This window comes from Cydia amplana, chromosome 12 (genome assembly GCF_948474715.1).
Source record: "Cydia amplana chromosome 12, ilCydAmpl1.1, whole genome shotgun sequence".
Taxonomy (NCBI): Eukaryota; Metazoa; Arthropoda; class Insecta; order Lepidoptera; family Tortricidae; genus Cydia; species Cydia amplana.
Window position 1 is genome coordinate 17,645,663 of NC_086080.1, and position 21,620 is coordinate 17,667,282.

The window sequence follows — 21,620 nt, forward strand, 5'->3', positions numbered from 1 at the left end:
GCATGTATAACAACAGAATAAAAAATAATACAACCAATTTTATTAATAATATTTTATTTCATATCAATATTAAATTAACTTATAAATTATTATAATATAATATGATCAATTTGATAAAATCAATAGGCGATTATTTAAGCCGCAGTTATTAATAAGTCAAGTTGAAATGATAATTAATGAATACAAGTAGTAAGTTAATGGATTGACGTTGAAATGAACGCCTGAGGGTCGCGAGGATACTACTTCCTTATGTAGATAAATAAGTCAAAGCGATCCTTGCAATCAGGGGTCCAATCGCAAAGGTGAAAATCAAATGTATAAAAATCTACGGACTAACCTACGAAGTCGGTACTCATACCATCAGTTAGTCAAGCTTACGAGCTAATATAAAAAATCACATACATCTTGAGATTACAATAAATAGGACTGTCGAGACGGCGCTGGATATACAACGAGCTGGGCGGACTTCATAAACATTTGACAAACATTAACACAAACAAACAATTCGATAACAACATACGCTCTTTGGACTCTAAATATACACTTGGATTATACAAAAAAATATATACTTTTGTGACTTTAGCGTTCGACTACTTAAATGTAACACTCACGCTATATTTTTGGCCACAGATGTCGCTTTTATCGATGGTATTCGCATCACTATTCCTATATTTCTTCACTTATAGATATAGGTATTCGGGAATTTAAATTTGCGAAGATGTATTTATCTTGGGCGTGTACTATCGACACACACACACCTATTTGCGTAAATACTTACTCAAGCGAAGGAATATTACAGTTATTTTTCTGTTATTAAACCACAGACAATTGAATCAGTAGACGTGCCAAGAATTATATCCATTCTGTAATCCTCGAAACGTTACTCGCACGACTATCACTCCAATTATCAGCGATCCTGCGAATTTAGACTCTATTTCCATCTACGTAAGTGTGGCCAAAAACACAGCGTGCGTGTGCGGCGGTCAGCGCTCATCCTTGAAGCGGCGGTGGATGGCCTGCACGTACGTGAAGACGCACTTCCAGTCCGGCTTGCGCATGGCGACCATGTCGTCCACGTCCAGCAGCGGGTAGATGCCCGCCTTCTCACTGGAAACAGAAATAATAACTGTTATTTATATGTCTTTATTCTCGTGTCATGTCTAATGTCTAGTTTCCCTCTGGGCTGGGGCGTCAAATGGCAGTCTCTTTCGTAATAACTTGTAACTACCTACGCAATTTTTTTGGATTAGTTTCCAAGCGGACCCCAGACTGCTATGAGCCGTGGCAAAAAGCCGGAACAACACCAGGAAGATAAAGATGATGTCTAAATTAAGCCTAAAAGCCTTGAAAGCTTTTTAGTGCTCATAATCTAAATGCAAGGGAAATTACTGGTCTTTGAAGATGCATGGTAGGTACTTAGGGCACATTTACTAAGTGTAGATAATATAAATTGAGGCAGGAAAATTCCAATGAAGGCAGAGCTAAAGCTCTACTCGTATTTGTGTTACAATTAATCACAATTTAACATATTACAATTACACATTCAAGACCAATGCTGTGAATCCCAGATATTAATAACGAACACGCGATGTTAATGTAAATATGAACTTTACTGCAAACTGGCCGTCCCGGGTTCGTCAGGTCGTAAAGTTCAAATCAATTTCAAAATTGATATTTACAAGTTATAAATGATACGCTTGCGGTCGAAAATAGAAATTTACGACGCGGATGCGCTGCGTATGAGTGGGCGGACACGCGCGGTGACTAAACCTAAGACCACACGAGTTTGTAAAGCAATTTCTATATACAAGTACACGTTTCAATTGGTCTTCAGTGTAGAACGTAGTTGAGTGTAGTAGTTGGCGGTGACATCAAGCCCTGAAAATACTGCGCGTTTGCTGATGTGATGCCTGGTCACGGCTGACGATTGACGGACTGTCAGTGAGTCATCGGTCAGTACCGTATTGCGAAGATTGGCTCTGGGTATTGCGTGGTTTACGACTACATATTTTGCACAATACGGTCTTGCAGATTGAACGAAAGGAAAGACGGTGGTGAAGATCAGTTAAACGCGTTTGCATTTGGTTTTGAAAGCCTTGGCACCTGTCGCATGAGTTACATATGCGCCAGACATATGTGTTACATACTGGTTACATATGATCTGCGATTAGCGTGGCATAATTGTCAGATGTCGTACATCAAGAATACGATTTAGCGATACTTCGGCACTTTGAAGCAGAGTACGAAGTTGTGACGAAGTTTCATCAGTATAGATATAGATCGGACGCGTTCGCAATGAAGTGGTGCCTTATCGGTGATGTGTTCCTCACGTGAGGGGATACTCATACTTTATTGATAATTGTAAATTACAGGTCAGACTACTTACATGACTACCCGAGTAACAATTTGTGGTTCTATAGTAGTCGATAGAACGTGTCTCAAATAACACCTATTGGTCCTATAGAAGACCTAAGAAGATTGTATAAAGCCGAAATGGCGCATCTTATGTGCTATTCAGTGACATAGTAGATAGATAAGCTACTTACTCGGAGACTTTGAAGACGAGCGTGAAGTTGTGGCGAAGTTTCATCAGTATAGATCGGACGGGTTCGGAATGAAGTGGTGCCTTATAGGAGATGTGTTCCTCGCGGCAGACCTGCGCGTCACTACACTGCGCGTGCTACATAGCGCGACTTCAAGTATGGACTCGCGCGCGAGAACGCAACTCATGCTAGACCGCCAGGGGATAAATAAGCTACTTACTCGGCGACTTTGAAGGCGAGCGTGAAGTTGTGGCGCCGCTTCTCGGGCGTGAGCTTGGAGTAGTCGAACGCGTCGGGGAGGAAGTGGTGAACGAGCGCGCAGAACGCCAGCCCGTCCGACCAGCTCGTCGAGAAGTTCTCCAGCTTCACATTCTGCGCAAAACACGGGTTTATTCCCATCTGTAACCGCCACACGTAAACGCTGCCCTACGTGAGGCGGGACAGATGGGATGATTCATATGATTGCACCCATTCTCATGTGTCCCCGGCGGGGACAAATGGAAATATACCACAACGTGGCGATTGTAGCCTTTTCAACCGAATGGTTGTTTATACATTATTTTTGAGGCATGGAATGTTTATATTTTCTGTCGATTTATAACATGTTTAACGCTATATGGGGCTGTTGGGTAAGAGATCTTCTTTTAGTAATAAAATAATGTTGAATTGATCAGTAACTATTGGCGGATGTTCTAAATCACACTAATATATGGTATAGATAAACGGCTGCTTATGTGAAAAAAAATCTGTAGTCTCGAGATTACTAATTTCGGTCTTATTTTATACCATAGGTATTGCAGACGTCTTCAAAGACCTAACAAAACTGAAAATATATACATAGGTACCTACATAACAGGGAATATTGACATTGATAGAAACCTATTTCAAAACAGAACACAAAACACCATGCACTGTTTACACAGCAACAGTAGGTACTTACGCTACTTACACTCTTTTAGGGCTCATGCTTTTTACTCGATGATATTTAAAGTAATCTATCACACGGACAACTCACTATTTCACCCTAACGTCGATTCTAATTTAACATTTTGTTATGGGTTTAAACTGGTTTTGATACAACCTTGATGGTCGTCTTGGTGATTGGCGCGCATTGCATGCACGGCTTTGCGGGAACGATCTTCAGGGTCGTATCAAATCAAGATCAAAGCTACAAGTTGATAAATCTGAATCGGGCATTCAGTCATGTTACAGTCGATATGTAACAGTAAAAATTAATGATACGATTGATACACAACGAAAGATTTATTAAAAAATATTTCCACACTCATTTATCAGTCGCAGGCTGTTAATATCATCTGATTAGAGAAACAAATTAGGTATTTGAGAAACGTAACTCTTTATAAAAAAATATCGGTCACATGAATATTTTAATTGGTGCTTGTTTGTTACTAGGTTAAAACTCTCAGAAGTAGTAAGTCCCTACGGATGAATGTAGAATATACTTATATATAATTAAGTAATAAATACCGTGATACATGGATACAATAAAAAATATACTAGTATAAAGCGACGGAAAGCTTGTCTTTAGGGTTGCCAATTGCCTATTTCATCGAAAAAATAAACACCAAAAATGTATGCGCTGCATCATTCGGCCTACCTCAAATCCAACCATCGGTGGACCTTATTTCTTTGTAATATATGCTTATTTCGACAACTGGCAACCCCAAGTGTGAGTGCGTGCTGTGACGTGAGTTATCGCGTGCGCGGGACATGCTCTAACTACCGGCGACTCCTGACCCCCCACTCCCCACTCGTCGGATATGCAGCCGACTACACATGGTATGTGAATTGCATTGGTGCAACGTCGCAAAACTCTACAGAATTATATTACATATTGACAAGCTGTTGTTGTTTTGAATGGTACGTTATAAACAGACGTAGCGTCTTGTTCGTAATGCCAGGAGCCAGGACAAATATTTGAACGTACGGAATGAACTCCAAATTATGTAAATTTGGTCAATATATTAACCACTTATTTAAAAATAATTATTTTTTAGCTTTGCCTTGAGCTCTTACTGAATTTATATTTTGCCTTAGTGATTGTGCTCGTGATTTATATTGGAGAAATTATGAATGAATTCATTAATAAAGTCGCCATGCACTTTTACGGCTGATGTGACCTACCGATGCCTAATACGTTTAAAAAAGGATTTATTGATGTGTCGATTAACTATGTTTAAAAACTAAAAGCCATAGGACAGTACCTACTAATAATTTCTAAGTGCGAGTACCTACTGCAAGTGAAACCAATTGTGTTCTTCTACGAGTGTTTGTGATAAATTGTGTACTAAAGTGTTCTAAATTTAAGGTGAAATGCTTATCTAATACCTATCTATTTTGATTATATTTAAGTGTTTACGTTACAGCTATATACATTCGCATGTGTAAAAGTGGGGTGTGCGGGGGGTCCTCCTACACAACCAGAGCGCGTATAATCCCCAGTTGGCAGGAACCGGCGTGTACCTCGTAGTCCCGTGTCTTGTCACGACACCACTGCAGCAACCGTTCTTTAATAGTGACAGCGCTGGCTTGCAGCGCGGGGTCGGTGAACTTGAAGAAGGGCTGCGACGGAGAGCCCGGGCTCTGCGGTGACTTGGGCGAGCTACAACGGACGCAACGTTAGTCTGGAGCCCTCTGGTGACGTTATTTACACGACGCGTGTACGTTAGGATGGACTAACTAATGGTTTAGTTTAGTACAGTTGATATGCGTATGATTGTCTCGATTATAGTGCGGTGAAAACAAGATAAACATGTTGCTTTCTGTCTCTGCTTTCTGTTTGGTGAAATTATAACCTATAAAATTATTATTTTTGAGGTTATAATTTAGTTAGACATGCTATGGAAAGAAACTAATGCTTTACTTTGTCTAAATCACCGAATATACTAGACTATTATACGTCGTCTGAGCAGACAAAGGCTGAATATAATTTAAGTGATTGAAACCTTTGTTTACTTATGTTATTTTGTCAACTGTACAAGTGTTAAACAATCCGTGTGTACTCAGCCTTAGCGAGTGATTATAAATATAAATATTATAATGAAGCTACTATAACGCGTTATAAATGCATATCATTAATTCAATATTTACGTGTACCTATTCCTTATCCGTATCCACAGATATGGTTGCTAAAAAATAAATAAAATATAATTTTATTAAGCCTAACTACTATAAATAATACATGAAATATATTTTAATATCTACTTTAAGATCAAGTGTTTTAGGCGCCTATTGCGATAGTTGGGGCCAATTGCGAAGGGATTTCTAACGTGTGTGGGTTCAGAGTGGGGTTGATGCTTACTTGGGACTGGTGGTAGAGTTCTGCTTCTCAAGCTGTCGGAACTTGGCGAACGGCGACACGGGCTTGGGAGCCGGCCGCGTCATGCTCTCGATCACTGGAACACCAGAACGGACTAATATTGACGTTTATTTTATTTATGTTTATTATCATGCAGCACACCAAGCAGCGCAGCAAGTGCAAAACGCCAGGTTGGGATGTGAGTGACGACTTATTATTCGTGTATAACCGCTGCCACCGACAGTCGAAATCAACCAAGAAGAAATCATGAAAGTTGTTGCTGCGATTGCTTATAATTCGTTTGTAAATGGTTGTCTTTTAACCAGCGTACTAGTCTGTTGAAAATGTATGTATTAAGTTAGCAGGATCGCCACGTGACGTGTCAGCACACACACTATCTACAGTACAAAAGTATGTTACAGACCTTTAGAAGTTGTAGTGGTGGTGCTACTGCTAACGGTTTTCTCTGAGGAGTCCCTCCGCACGCTCGATATCTCAGTCGTTACTTCCTCTTCCTCTGCAAACGGAAAACAAGATCAGAGTCAAGTCAACCGATATCTCGGCTAAATCTAAGGGCATCTCCAACACAATAACAGCCAAAACAATACGATACTTAAGCTATTAGTCAAATTAAAACGGTTATTGGAAACGGTGAAATGGCATCGATCGACATGTTACGGATTTTGCGAGTATGTATATGTACATCGACGGTCACGGTGCGGGGGCATGCGGGGAGCGACACAAGCGACAGGCAGCCCACACACACACGACTCACGCGCGTCTCGCTTCTCCCGCCTAGTCTAGTGGAATGTGTGGCTACGCCAGCGCCGACACCAGGTCTTCGAACGCGTCGTCGGCGTTGCTCTCATCCAGGAACTGCAGCTCCGTCACGCTGGGCATGGTGCGGCTCCGGCCCAGCCCGTAGCCCTGGCTCTGCCGCACGCGGACCTTCGCGCGCGCGCCCACGGCCGTCGAGCTCGCTTGCCCGGAGAAGTACGCCTCCACCGTTCGCTTCTTGTCGGGCAGGGCGTCGGGCTGGATGCCGCCTTCGAACATCTTGGGCACGGCGAGCAGGTGCATGGATTTAGCACGCGCGACTACGCGACGTGGTGATGCGGGGCTGCGGCGTTCGGTGATGTGCTGCCACGAGCCCGAGCGACAGAGTTGGCTGAGGCCCGGACTCGAGTCGCGGCTCGCGGCGGACTCGCTCGAGAACTCGCGCGGGCTCGGGGTGAGGGGCGACTTGATGACGGGCGGGCGGGGCGAGGGGGCGAGCGAGGACTGGGGCTGTACAGGGGCCGGCCGTACCTGCGCGCGGCTGTCCCGCCGCGGCTGGCGCGGGATCTTGTCGAGGGAGTTCTTGAGGCTGTCGGCGGCGCTGGCGTGCGGCGCGTGCCCGCGCGGGTCGTGGCGGGTGCGCGCGCCGGCGGTCACGGTGGCGGTCTGCCCGACCGGGCCGCGCATCACGCGAGTCACTACGCTGCTGTGCTCTGTGGTTTCTTCGTCGAGCCCGTGCCCGTTTGTGTAAGCAACGTCGCCGTTGTGGGTGCCGTTCTGCTGGCTGTGTGTGTATGGACTTCTCGGTTTCTGTGCGTAGGAGCTATGCCGGGGCGCAGCGGGCGCGGGAGCGGGCTCATGGGCCTCGTTTAGCACGACATCGGGCAAGTAGTCTACTTTATGTGCCCGGGCCTTTTCTATATCCGGCGTCTGCTGGAGCGGCACGAACGTTGAAACTACATTAGCGGGCGTGAAGTCGGTCACGGTATATGGAGGCGGTTGTACCTGGGTTTGTGATTGCGGCTTGTAGTGCCCATTGCTCATCGATTCCCTAAGCTTCTTCTCGCGGATCTGTTTCTCGTAAAACTCTATCTGCAATTTTTGAGCGTCCACCTTAGGCACATAGTTGTCCTCGTACGGGCGGTTGTCGAGGCGATGGACGAGACCCGGAGCGGCCAGGTCGTTCTGGCTCGGGATAGCTTTGACCGGGTAGTTTTGTGTGGGCGGGGGCGCGTAAGTCGGCGGTGTGGGCGGGTTAAAGGCGTAGGGCCTATCTCTTTGAGGGGACATTTGAATCGCGCGAGGAGAGGGGTTTTCAAATTTATTGGCAGCGAGGCTGAGCACTCTGCGCGGTTTGTTCTCGACTGCCTGGACCCAGGGCGCGGTGGGTGCGGGCGGGCTCGGCGCCTGCTTGGGTCTGTAGGGTGTAGTGTCGCTTGTAGGAGACAGGACTGGTGGCTGGTTGGCCGACGGTGGAACCCATACAAGGGCCGGTGCCGACACCGGAGATGTGATCTTTTTAGGAGGTTTGAACGCGGACATTGGGGCGTGCGAGAACTGATTGACGGGGATCGGTTTGGCGACGAATGGTTTGGCGATAGGTTTCGTTGGGGATTGGGGTATGGGTGGGTGATGCACAGGCTTAGGCGGCGGGGTTTGGTGATGCGGGGGAGGAGGGTGGTGGTGTTGGTGCGGTGGTAGGGGTTGGTAATTTACAGGTGGGACGTGGTGGTTTGTGGGTGGAGTCTGGTGGTGCAGGGGCGGGGCGTAGTGAGACTGTTTCGGTGGTGCCTGCGGGAGAGGCGGATATGAATGTGGGACTTGCGGGGATATATCCCTACGTTCAGCCGCCCAGGGTACACGGGGTCTATCCGAGTTAAAGTCACCTAACACCTTCCTAGGTCTGACTTGAGGGGATGGAGCCTCTTCCGTCGTCTGCCAGAAACGCTTGGCAGAGGACGAGCTGGAGGACCTGCTGCGGTCCTCACGATTCTCGAAGGTGTTTTTAATGTTACCGAACCTATTGCTCCAATTTACATGCCCATTTTCATTTCCTTCGTTCTTTTTCATGAAAGCTAAGAATTTCCTGTCATTATCTGTTTGTGGGCTGAACTCGGGCACGACTGGGCCGCGTCGTGGCGCGTCTTCATCCGTGTCGCTATCGAGCCGATATCCACCGAGTGGTTTACCGATGTCTATGGTATTGGCACGCTTCATACGCAGCTTCTTATTGCCGCTGAACCTGTTCAGAGGTTTAGAAAAGTCTTCAGCGGGCGGCGGTGCTGCAAAGTTGTACGTTGGAGGAAGAGGTTTATAGAGAGGAGCACGGTATGCTCGTTCTTCCGGCTGAGGACGCGTCTGCATGGTTGGTGCGGTTATTGGTTGCGGTTGCCTTTTCGGAACACGGCGGATGGGCGGCGGTGCTTCTCGTTCTATCTGGGCGTTGAACTTATTGGCTATTCTAGCTATACCGCTCTTAGTGTTGGACAGAGGTCGCGGCTGAGGAGGAGCGGCGACAGGAGCAGGCGCGGGTGCGGGCGCTGGCGCCTGGACTGGTTTCGGCTTGTCAGCGATAGAGTGACGGTGGAATTCCGGTTTACGTGGACCAGAACTTCGGCGTTCAACTACCTGTTCTTCGTGACTAACGGGTCCAGACGCGCGGCGTTCGACTACCTGCGCGTCGCGACTGACGGGTGCGGACTCGTAGCTGACCGAGTGCGCGATAGGCGCTCGCTTCTGCTGCGCCGGCACCGCTTCATGGAAACTCACTTCTTCATCGACGCTCTGTCGCCGCTCGGGAGTCGAGGTATCCACGCTAGGCACGGAGGCCGTCGACGCGGTGCTGGAAGGCAAAGCAGAGGTGGTCGGTTCGGGCGCGAGTGCCAGCTGATCTCTATCTACCATTCGGCGCGCTTCTTCGAGTTCCTCGTGGGTAACGCCGACGGTGTGTCTGGCGGCGCGTGATCGGCGTCGATGGCGTTTTTTGCAGCCATCGAGGCGGTCAGCGGCGTCGAGGGCTTCTTCTAGACGTTCAGTGAGGTTGAGGAGTGCGCGTGCTTGCGGGTGCGCCGCGGGCGGGGCTAGGGCTGCCCGCAGGCGGCCCAGGGAGCGGCGCACGTCGGCGACGACGTCAGCGCTGGCCGCGCCGAGCCCGGCGAGCAGGCGCTCACCGCCGCCGCCGAGGAGGCCCTGTAGCAACGGGAGTAGAAGAGACTCACCGCGCGCTTCGGAGTCCGTAGGCGCTTCGCCGGCCGCCGCCAGCGCTTCCGTCACGGCGGTCGCGCATGCTACAATGTAATGGAAATATAAATAGAATAATGCATTTTTGTGTCTGTACGGTAGCAGAACTGACCGAGCATTCTCTCGGAATGTTAGCCATCCTGAGTTCTGGGTTCTAAAGTATTTTGAGGACATCGTATTGACACGGCCTGTTGTACTAGTATTTCTGTGTTTCGATTACTGACTGATGGTGTTGTGTAAATAACATTTCTTTATAAGGGTAAATGTAATTTAGGCCTCATTGTAATGAAATAGGATAAAATATGGAGCCGTGAGTCTCCAAACGTGTGTAGTCTAAAGAAATTTCCAAATCAAAACATTTTCTTGATAAAATTGAAATCAAAACTCTCTTACACAAAAACAAGCAGTAAAGTGTTAGAATGGGAGAGCTCACCTTCCTGCTCGGCCATGAGTGTGCGTATGCGCGCGCGCAGGCGTCGCCGCTGCTCGTAGTCGGTGCACTCTTCCAACTGCAACATTGTATTTTTTTACATTATTATCTATTATTTTGTAAAGCAATAAATAAATAAAAATAAACAAAAAATAAAAATAAAAAAGCCTTTTATTTCTTGCATATTACAATGTCAAACATAAAAAATCTGTAAAGCAATATCAGACAGTTATTTACGTGAATGTCTGCTTATTCTATGTCGTAAACTGACGGACAAACAACACAATAAATCATAATTCAAATAGGTATTTATTTGCTTCGCGTTCAGGGGTACGTTTCCATTTAGAGCGTATTACTTAATACGCTGCCTCGGTCATTTCAATACAAGGTCAGTAGTAAATACTTAAAATAATATTTATTATATAACAACATTCAATACCAACATAATAGTTATAAGAACATAAAATAAGTATGTACCTGGTATATATGAACGTAACGAAGGACCAATAAATGAAATTAATTGTGTCCACAGAATATAAAGTAGGTACAATACGGCGGCAGTCAGTCATTTTTAATATTATATATCTAAGTCTCTAACAACAGTACACCAATGGTGGTTATATCTTTGCAATAATTATCACAGGACGACAAACGGTCACGAGACTTCACTCACTCAATCACTTCACTTATTCGACTCACTCACTCATTCGGGTCACTTATTTGAATAATATCTACATTTCGTTTGGTGCGTGCTCTCGTGAACTTCACCGTATCAACAATTATCAAGTTCACAGACGCATCGGGAACGGGCGTGCCGGAAATGCCCTCCATCGAATAATGGTGTTTCCAAGCTACTCCATATACTTATCAGTAGTTCACACTGTGAACTTTATGGCTACGAGATAAGGTCTAAACCCAGTACCTTCCTTGACACACAGTTAAGTGACCAGTGGCGTACCATAAAACAGGATTGAACTTTTAATGTAAGTATCTTTGGTTAGGTATGACTATTATTTAAATGATGCAGTTTTTAGGCAAGATGTAGAAATAACTCGGATTTTACACAAAATAACATTAAGTAGTTGACCGAAGCGTTGGCGGAGATCTCCCTTTCAGCTTGGGCAAAAACGCTTTCATATGTCCGGTAAATTCAATCCCATCAAAAACATTACATGTAAAAAGGTGCAAGTCTCGCAGCGCTTCTACTACAAGAAAGTTTTGAGATGTAATGTGAAACCAAGTCGGTTATTTTAATCAGTGCCAGGGGTGTTAAAACCGTATCAATAAGATATCTTTAATTTGCAATACGTATAATGACTTGGCCATCGCACGGCTGCATAATGACAAAAGGATCATCGTCACCTATTAAAAATAATTCTAATTGAACATAACGCTAGCGCTAATTGCAGTTTGAGCAATACACATATTTACGAGTACGGTACGAGTAAAGCATTATGTGCGATTGCCAAGTCATTATATGTATTACAAATTAAAGATATCTTATTGATACGGTTTTAACACCCCCTGGCACTGATTAAAATAACCGACTTGGTTTCACATTACATCTCAAAACTTTTTTCTAGTAGAAGCGTTGCGAGACTTGCACCTTTTTACATGTAATGTTTTTGATGGGATCTCAACTCTTTTTGTAGGCAGTCCTTCTTTTCGGGTACTCATACTATGTATACACATATCATAACTAAACATATCTTCATTCATACTCACATCGTACATCGTAGTGTACCTTTACTTTACCTGCTATTTGTAGGAACTGCAACAGTAACTTTGTAATATCATATATTTATATGGGATTACAAACTTACTTATGCAGTTCTTAGATCTTTAAAACGTGACTGATATTGCAATATTTTTAGGTTTTCCCTTTATGTGGCCATTAAACCCTAACTCTGTACCAAATTTCAGCTCTCTGAGTTTATGGGAAGTACTAGTTCCATTCTGATGATCATGAGTGAGTGAGTGAGTGTCATAAATGCGAAACTTTGCTTTCGCTTAACTTCGGAACCAAATGACCTACAGACTTGAAATTTTGGATTTTAAGTATGTGATTATAGCTTACTGGATGACAAAAATTTCTGCGTTCTGGTCTTATCCAGAGGTCCTCAAATAGAGGCCTGAAAATGCGGCGAAATGGTTCCAGTAAAGGATGGTACGGCAGTGTTTGCTTCGCGCTCGACTTGGCGGGGGCACTGCCGTGCCCCCAGATGTTCGACGTGTTGCCTCTCTGTCGCACTTGTAAATTGGTACGTACATAAGTGTGACAGGGAGGAAACACGTCGAACGTGGTTCGCGGTAGATCCTCAGATCGCAATTCTCAACCGTTTTTCGTGAAATTTTGCGAGCAGATTCAATGATTAAATCGTTTCTTTTGTGGTTTTTGGAATTTTTTCAAAACGGCAGAGCCATGGCGGTTCGTGAGGTATACATCTCACAGAGCCACTAGTTGTATATAGTATTAGTTAAGTCAAAAGTGATGAATTCTAATTTCGGTCAGTTAACCGTGTCGCTGTACTAGGCTGGTATTTACGTTGTGCCTGTAAAAATAGAGCCGACGACGGAAGCCGAAACAATACAGCAACAGTTTGCAGGGCGCGCCAAATATAACGAAAGGTGTGAAAATGCGGGGCTTACAGGTAGTTAATGTAGTTAGGTACTTATGTTTAAATGATTAGGTATTACCTACGTTACGCGATTACGCGTTTGGCAACAGATAAGTAGGATAGAGACTGAATTCATTGAGTTTTCACAAAATCACTATTTGTCAAAGAAACTGCAGTAATTTGCATAATGTTTTTATTTTGTAAATTTTGAATAGGTAATAAGAACGGCAAGTGTAGGAACCTCGATCGATAATGCTGCATTGGTTAACTATACTCATGGAATTTAGAGGAACGCAAAAAAACCGGCCAAGTGCGAGTTGGACTCGCGTTCCAAGGGTTCCGTACATTAAGTCCGACTCACGCTTGACTGCACATTTCTAATAGGTTTTCCTGTCTATTTTGTATATTTTTTCAAGATTTTAGACCCAGTAGTTTCGGAGATAAGGGAGGGGGAATGGTCATTTTTTGCCTATTTACTTGAATGACTGCTAAACTATTAATTCTAATATTATAAAAAATATATATTTGAGATGGATCCTTACAATGAGCTCTTTCATTTGATATGTAACACGATTACACGATATAGTTTGAAAAACTTTAGTTTTTAATTTTCTCATTTACCCCCCAAAAATGGCCTCCATATTTAAAATTCATTTATTTACGTTACACGTCCATCACACACTTACATATGTGTGCCAAATTTCAACTTAAGTAATTGGTCCAGTAGTTTCGGAGAATATTTTTAAGACACACGGCTGACAGACAGACGGACGGACAGACAGACGCACGAGTGATCCTATTAGGGTTCCGTTTTTTTCCTTTTGAGATAGATACGGAACCTAAAAAAGGTTTAGTTACTGGATTACAGCACCTAAAGTAATTTCAAAATTAGTAATTAAACTTTTTTTGCACTAATTATGCACCAAACTTGTAGGTATGGAAAGTTGGTACGTACTTATTGGTACGTACGTTTGTTGGTATATGTGGGTAGGCTTGCGTACATAAGTGTTTCAAGTGTGCCCACCGGCTAAGGTTTCTCACCTGCATAGAAAGCTAAATAAGCTTACACGAGGACTTTCATGAGTCATGAGTGAAACGCTCACACGTAGCGGGATAGAGCGTAGTGTTCCCACGGCGGCACAACTGGCACAAGACTCGAGCGAGCGCGGTAGCGATATAATATACATGCGGTGTAAGCCATGAGTGGTTGCGGGACACGTATATTTGTAATATACGATACGTGTTCTGGCCGATTATGGTATAGCGAGTGTGTTCCACTTTCAGTCCACGTTATATGGTGGAGTGGTGCTGCTCAACTCCTTGGGAACCCGGAGGACGTTCATGGGAACAATGCAGCGGGATGGACGCCCGACGCATTGTTCCCACGGCGGCACGGTGCGGCACGGCACGGAGTACGGTGGTTGTGTACTAAACATACACACACTCCACTTACAGCAAAAGAAGTGACGCTCTCACAAATATGGGAGTTCTTGCCTTATGAAGTTATGACGGTCTTCTAAGCAATTATTTTTTATGCTAGTCTTCACTTCACCACATTGATCTTAGGTATTTACGTAGCAGTATCGCGGTAGTTCGTCGCTTGTACCGCGGCACTTTCCAGCCGGTGCAATTTGTCGCGTCTGAGACTTGTTCTATGGAATAAATAAGCTGAGCTGACTAGCCACTACGCTTTATTCATTATTGGAAGCTTATTCCTTTCAGTATTACTTATCAATAACATATTTTGGTACTACAAATAAATTTATCTATTTCGATCTACCTACGATTTTGATAACTATATAAATACTACTAATATTAAGAATAAAGTTTTAGATGGTTGGTCCTCCTTCAGGTGACAGTCCATTTCCAACGACAGCTGCACTACTGTTCATTTTACTATGGAAATTGACAGTAACACCGACTCGTTCAGTACCAGTAGTGCAGCTGCGGTCAGAAATGGAATGTTACCCTTAAAGAAAAAACGAATTTCGATGAAGTTTGACATACAGAAACCTAATGTGTGGTGTAATGGGGGTTGCAATTTAGTACCAAGCATAGTTTGATGACTTATATGAGGAATGCGAGCAGAGCGAGACTTAAAATTTAAATGTGATCTCACTTGATCTGGTGGCAAAAAAATAGGTGCAGTCCACCTGCATTAAGCTAGCGACCGCGATGTTTCGGTCCGCCGCTTCGGCTGATTGTCCACAGGACTAGGGTTGTCACTTATAATATTGCCTAGGTATTATATACTTATGAAGGCCTAGGTATTATTTTGTGCCACACTGCTGACAATCAGATTTAGCTGACAGTCACTTTATATATACGCGTAAATAACGAAATAGGATAATAGCAGCTTGGGGGCAAGCTGTCTAGCGTATGAAAGGAGACCTGTGTGATCAGTGAGAAACTGAAGACGAGGCAAAAATATTAAAAACAGCAACAAAACAATACAAAAATTAAAAATATAACAAGACAATTTGATACAAAAACCAAAAAGAAACTTTGAAAGGTACGCACATGAGGCAGCCGGGATGAAACCAGGAATTTGCTAAAATGTGCCGACCCTGACGGTAACGGCTAGTTCGCGCTGCCAGCTGCGCGCGCATCGAAAGCGAAAGCTAGTTAAGCACGCGCTGCAGTGGCTTTCTTCACGGCTCGCTAATTCCCCATTATCTTATAGCCGGAAGCATAGCATCATTGAAACACGAGATGATAAAAGCTAAGATCTAAATTTCCTCACAGCTTTAGATTATTCTCCATGGCCACTAAGCGTACCTGCATTGTTCAGGCGTTGCGGGATACCACAAGGTGATATTCTAGGGCCACAGTGGATTAATATACATATAAGAATCGGGCAAGGACCGACGACCTAAACCAAAATTAGGAACACAGTAAACTCTTCAGAACGGCCGTCCGCTCAATATTTGTTAGGGTTATTTGGGCCTGTCCTAATCGAAGGGACATAGTGGACGTATATATAGTACTTATAGTTTAATATGACTAGATTTCTATCCATTAATGTCCCCATGAGCTGCTAAAGAGGTCTTGATATTTCAATATTCAAAAATAAAATATGCCACAACTTAAATTGGAAGGAATGGATGGAATTAAATGGAAGAGATAAAGAAATTCTATATTAAACTACGCTACGGTGACTGCTTACCATCAGGCGGCCCGTATGCTTGTTTGCCACCGATGTGGTATAAAAAATAAAATTCCCAGAAAATGTTTCAGAATTTGGACTATATATGTATTTGGCAAACGTACAATTTATTTCATTCAGAAAGACACGTTAGCCGTTTGGTTTCCAACTGAAAATTATTGGGTATTCCAGTCCAACACTTCCTCATTTTATTTGAGAAAAATCTCTTAAAAATAGAATTCTTGGAAGAGAAAACCGTCGACATCCAATATCTGAAATTTCATGTAGGTGCGTATTAATAGTTACAAAAGCTTTATAATGATAATGTTGTTGTCATCTCTAAGAGACGGAGAAACTTTATGTCTGTTTATTATATGTTAGACTTCTACGACTTTTAAACGATTACGGCAGTTAATGATACATTAAGATTCCCAGGAACACAAAAGGCAAGCAAGTGGAGATGCATGCTTACGATTCTGAACCGGGGGATTCATGGAAGACATCAACTTCCTCTGAATTGGGTCAGTTTTAAGACATGAATATTAAGAAGGCCACCTCAGGTAAACTCCATCAAGCGGTGAGGACTACAGAAGAACAAGACGGATGGAGACAAATCACAGGAACTGCAAAACCAAGTGGATAGATTTTTGCCAATAAGGGACCGGCAAAAAAGAAAGAAAGAGACGAGGCGGACACAAGCTGATTAAGGCATCTCATGGCATGATCACGATCCTCAACCTTGTGTTTGAGCAGCGACCAGAGATAGATAAGGGGCCCGTTTCTCAAAAGCTTGTATCTTGTAATACAAGCGGATGTCACTTTCTGCCAGCTTCTGTTAGAAAGGGACTTCCACCTGTATTACAAGTTACAAGCTTTTGATAAACATGGCACAGGTCTTTTACATACATATTTCTTGAGCACCCGCTCGTCCCAGCAGCGGTCGGGATCGAAGTCCTGTGCTCGCTGGCTGACTACGCTCGTTCGGACCGTCTCTTGCACCTGCCAGACAAAATAAACACATTATTAATATTTCGAAAGTGTACGGTAAACAGTCTAGGCAGACGAGAGGTGAGAGTGAAACCTCTAAACGAAACTAAATACCTGATTTAAATTTATACGATGTTTACACAAAATGATTGACTTCAACGAGATATCGTCGTGTTAATTTGTTTTAGTTACCTAAATACAAAATACAAATATAAATGCATTTATTTCATTACTTTTTACATCAGTTCTTAGCCTACAGTAGTTACCTAATTATAATATGAAACTAGTGCAACATTTAAAACCAACACTAAAACCAATCATATTCTACATCGTAACAAACTTAACAAACAACAACAAACTTTAAAGCGAAAAAAGATTTTCTAGCTAGTGTCTACTAAAATCAAGGTTGCCAAATCACATTAATAAGTCTTGAACTGTAATTTCCGTTGTGTTTTTAAAACAAAAATACTGTGTCGCGTAAGTTACATAATATAAAACCAGACACATCTTTTGCAGTTTATAGCTCTCAACAAACCTAATAAACTAGGTAGCTATTATTAATGTAAGGTCACTATGGTTTCTTTCTAAGATGTTATCATTTCGTAGTATTTCTCGTAGTACGGGAAGACCTTGTTCTGAGACTTCTGAGGCCGCTTTCGTCTATTTTCATAGCCCACTGAATCATTGGTGGGTGTTCGTAATTTATAATATTTTCATAATGGAGTGTTTATAGCCGATGTGAGCTTTTTCAGTTTCAATGCGATGCTGAAACAGAACGGCGTTGCGTTGTGCAAGCTAATGTATAATCATTATTTTATGAGTTATAACCTACACCTCTATATACATATATCTATAAACAATAATTGATTTTATGAATTTACAATTATGAGATTTGGACTAAGCTAATTAAACCTTAATGACGTTTCCTTACTTTGTTTTATTCAAGTCGGTGCAAAGTGCAGACGGACTCCGAGTAATAATTTTAAATTAGGCAGTACCGTCAAAATCTAGCTTCGACTATCAAATTTCAAATCAAACCCTATTAACCTCAAATAAACAAATATTTTATTTTAGTATTCCGATCTCTTGTCTTCCCGTCAATTGACACGCTAAATATATTAGGTAGGTATACAGGTTGGAACATTTCTATACTTCGTTTTTTTTAGCATTAGAAATTGGGTAAACAATCTTGATGTGTCTTTTAATTGAAAAACACATTTTAAAAATAAGTTACGGTAAATAAGTAACAATTATGACTCTAATACGATCTTTTATAGTCTTCTGCTTTCATAAGTAATAGTTATTGATTTTTAAAAAGTGTTTTTCAATTAAAAGACATGTCAAAATCGCTCACCTTCTTTCAAGTTCTTTCTAACGCTAAAAAAAATGAACTATAGAGACTGAGCTAAAAGGATAGTTTTATCTAAGTGATCTACAATCGAGTTATTATAATCGTTGAGCGATTAAAAAGTAAAACAAAATTATTAACATTAAAAACACAAATAGCCCTTACATTCTATAAGTATAACATTATAAAGTGATTTGTAATTGTGTTATTTGTAATTGTTTGTTTGTACCTGATTGTTATTCGTAATAGTTATATGTACCTGCTTGGTATATGTTAATGTTAAGTTTCATGGCGCATTGGATCTGTCTGTAAGGTCATGTAAACATATTTCAAATAAAATAAAAATAAAATATTTTTATATTAGTGACAACCCTACAAAGTTAGTTACATTTTAAATTGACACATATACTTATGTCATGACATTCAACTACTTGCTAGGATTTAAATATACCGATTTTTACACTAATGTTTAACAAACTGTATCTCAAAAACGGTTAGTAATATTATGGTGATAATAAGCGAAAAATAAAGTACGTAGCCTAAACAATTCCCCGTTCGTTGGGTAAAAGTCCTTCGTTCTGTTCCACCCGATATATTATGATTTCCTAACCACTCAACCGCGTGCTACATACTCAGATGACAGTGGAGGTAATATTGATACTATCATCAATTCAAATATATCATCTGCCCAAATGTCTCGGGTTGGTGTTTGAACTATAGTAATTTAGAAGTCAAGTATACAAATATGTAGGTAAATAGACAATATTGAGGGCACATAGGTCAGATTGTTCATTGTCGGGCATAATTATTATGGTACAAGTACTTATAAAGTCCCCTATAATTTTCGCTTGTAGATTGAAAATAAATTGCTCTATATTTAGGCGGAAGTACGATTAAAATGAAAATAAATTAGACGAAATGATCATGGAGATAATGTACGTAGGTAATTGTATCCAAAAATATAGCCCTAGCCAAGGTCATATTTATAAAATAGTAGACGGTTATACACGCGTCTCTGGCGGAAAACAATTTGCAAATGTTGTAGATATCGCAACTTTTATATTCGACATTAATTCCCTTGAAAAGGTAATAATGAACTAGAAAAGTAAAGCTCTACTATTTCATTAAATATGTAAACGCTTTCAAACTAATACTTATTTATTCGTCGGTTAAAGAAACACATACATTACATACCTGCAGATGGCTGTGTAATGTATACTTAGTAGGTACCGGAAGTGCGCTTACGCTTGTCACTGTGACGCGGCATATTCCACGAAGACACAAATAGCCATTACATTCTATAAGTATAACATTATTTATAAATAAACCTAAGGGGGTCTTAATTGCGTAGGTAAACATAAATTTACCTCCGATGGTTCAAACTCGATACTACGCTCATATTTAGTAAGTAAGGTGCACTCAAGCACTTTATACCTACTTTAGCAACACTTACGCTACTGCAACGATTACCAAGGCACCTTGCTGTTGCTACAGTAAAAAGTGATTCTAGTTTAGTAGATATTTGCCATTTCCCAAAATAACCTATACCCCGCTTTCGAACTTAGACTTTATACATATATAAAGCAGTAGCGCAGCCTAATATATTAGGTACACTACACATCCATGACTTCAAGAATACTCAACGCTCATAATCCAATTTACAGTTCCGTGCGAGTCTATCTTTTGGCAAAGCTGTTGAAGTGTCGACACATAAACAAATGCTGTCTATTTTCGCAAGAATTTGTGAAGTGTCAGCGCAGAAAGTAGAAAAAATGCTCAATACTGATGATCGTTTGTTTACTAACTGCATTAACAGTGTAAATATAGGGAGCTAATATTAACACACATACTTCACACATATGTTTGAGATTAAATAAATTAAGATACCTACCTATAATGTATGCTTCCGCAAACTATTCATGTTAGTTACTTAGTGAGGCTGGTAATATCATTACGAGAAGATTCTATAATTTAATCCTACCATGTTTAGCAAAGTATCGTTATTTTTAAAGTTGTACCCACAGATACATATTTCATACAATGTTTCATTTAACTATGAAAATTTAGTTAAATGAAACATTGTATTAAATCGTATCGGTAGGTAAAACTTAGAAATAACGATACTTTACTAAACTTGGTAGTAAGTAGAATTTTATTCCTAATATTTTATGGGATTGTTTTAATTACTACTTAGTAACTTTTTTGTTTTACGGTTACAGGGAAATATTTAGTCAATCGAAACGTATTTTTTTTCAAACAAACATGGACACGAAATTTACCCATTGTTAACATTTTTACTCAATAATTTATACCACAATTACCGTAACTCACACCATCTGTATAATTTAATACACAGTTTGTATTCGTTAAACGCCAAGCAATGACTCAGTCAGTTCACATTGCATAACACACCCACAGAAAATACGACTTCAGCATGCTACACAGCCCGCCTTATGTTTCTGTATCGTGTTTATGTCGTGACAGCCAGCCTATTATGGATAGCTTTATCCATCTTTATCCACGTGATAAAATAACTGTCACTGTTTAACACCGTGGGAAAGAAAGTGACGGACACCATTTTATCACGCTGTCACGTAGACAAGAACGACCATCATATCCGTACAGGTGACATATGTATCGCTTGTCGTTTACTGACAAGGTGATTAGGTTGTGAGTCAAAGTTGTTGACGTTGTCGTTTTGGGGTCCGATTTAAACTGCTGATTAAAATGATGGGATTGTAACGAATACGGTTCACGGAATTATTTTGCACTTCTTAAGGACTGCACAATGAACACGCTACAATTTTATTTAGCCATGGTTACCTTTATTCCAATTTTATTTCAAATTTTGTATTTTTATTCAAAAATTTCTTTTGTCCGAATGTGTTTGTTTCAAAATCCTCCGAATTTTCAGAGGGGTCAGATTTAGATATATCCGAACCTACAAGTTAGTGACTTCTTTTGATGCTATTTGCGAAGGATGAAAAAAAAAATGCTTTTGTGAAACGAAACATATTTTGGTAAGTATCTCAATAGATTATATATATATATAGTACATTATAAAATCACAAAAAAAAATTCTATCATTAATTATGAATGTTTGATATGAGGCGAAAACACAAAATAAATTTTCAAATACATATTTTTTAACCGCCTTCAAAAAAAAAGGAGGTTCTCAGTTTGACCCGTATGTATGTATGTATGTATATTTGT

General features: G+C 41.5%; 2 protein-coding genes across 2 annotated transcripts in view; both read right to left on the reverse strand.

The window, feature by feature from the left end:
- Window positions 1-983: 983 nt before the first annotated feature.
- LOC134652765 (smoothelin-like protein 1) lies at window positions 984-5,948 on the reverse strand. The gene is made up of 4 exons (XM_063507927.1): window positions 5,866-5,948; window positions 5,028-5,166; window positions 2,764-2,915; window positions 984-1,107 (listed from the first exon to the last, which is right to left on the reverse strand). Exons 1-4 carry the CDS (start codon window positions 5,946-5,948, stop codon window positions 984-986), a joined length of 498 nt encoding a protein of 165 aa, XP_063363997.1.
- LOC134652766 (uncharacterized) overlaps window positions 5,884-21,620 on the reverse strand; it is a 30,474-nt gene continuing 14,737 nt past the window's right edge. The window contains exons 2-6 of the mRNA XM_063507928.1: window positions 16,979-17,071; window positions 10,313-10,388; window positions 7,171-9,926; window positions 6,287-6,379; window positions 5,884-5,959 (exon numbers count right to left, since the gene is read on the reverse strand). Coding sequence (XP_063363998.1) covers window positions 6,365-6,379; window positions 7,171-9,926; window positions 10,313-10,388; window positions 16,979-17,071 — 2,940 coding nt within the window. The 3' untranslated portion in view covers window positions 5,884-5,959; window positions 6,287-6,364. The remainder of the gene's footprint in view (window positions 5,960-6,286; window positions 6,380-7,170; window positions 9,927-10,312; window positions 10,389-16,978; window positions 17,072-21,620) is intronic.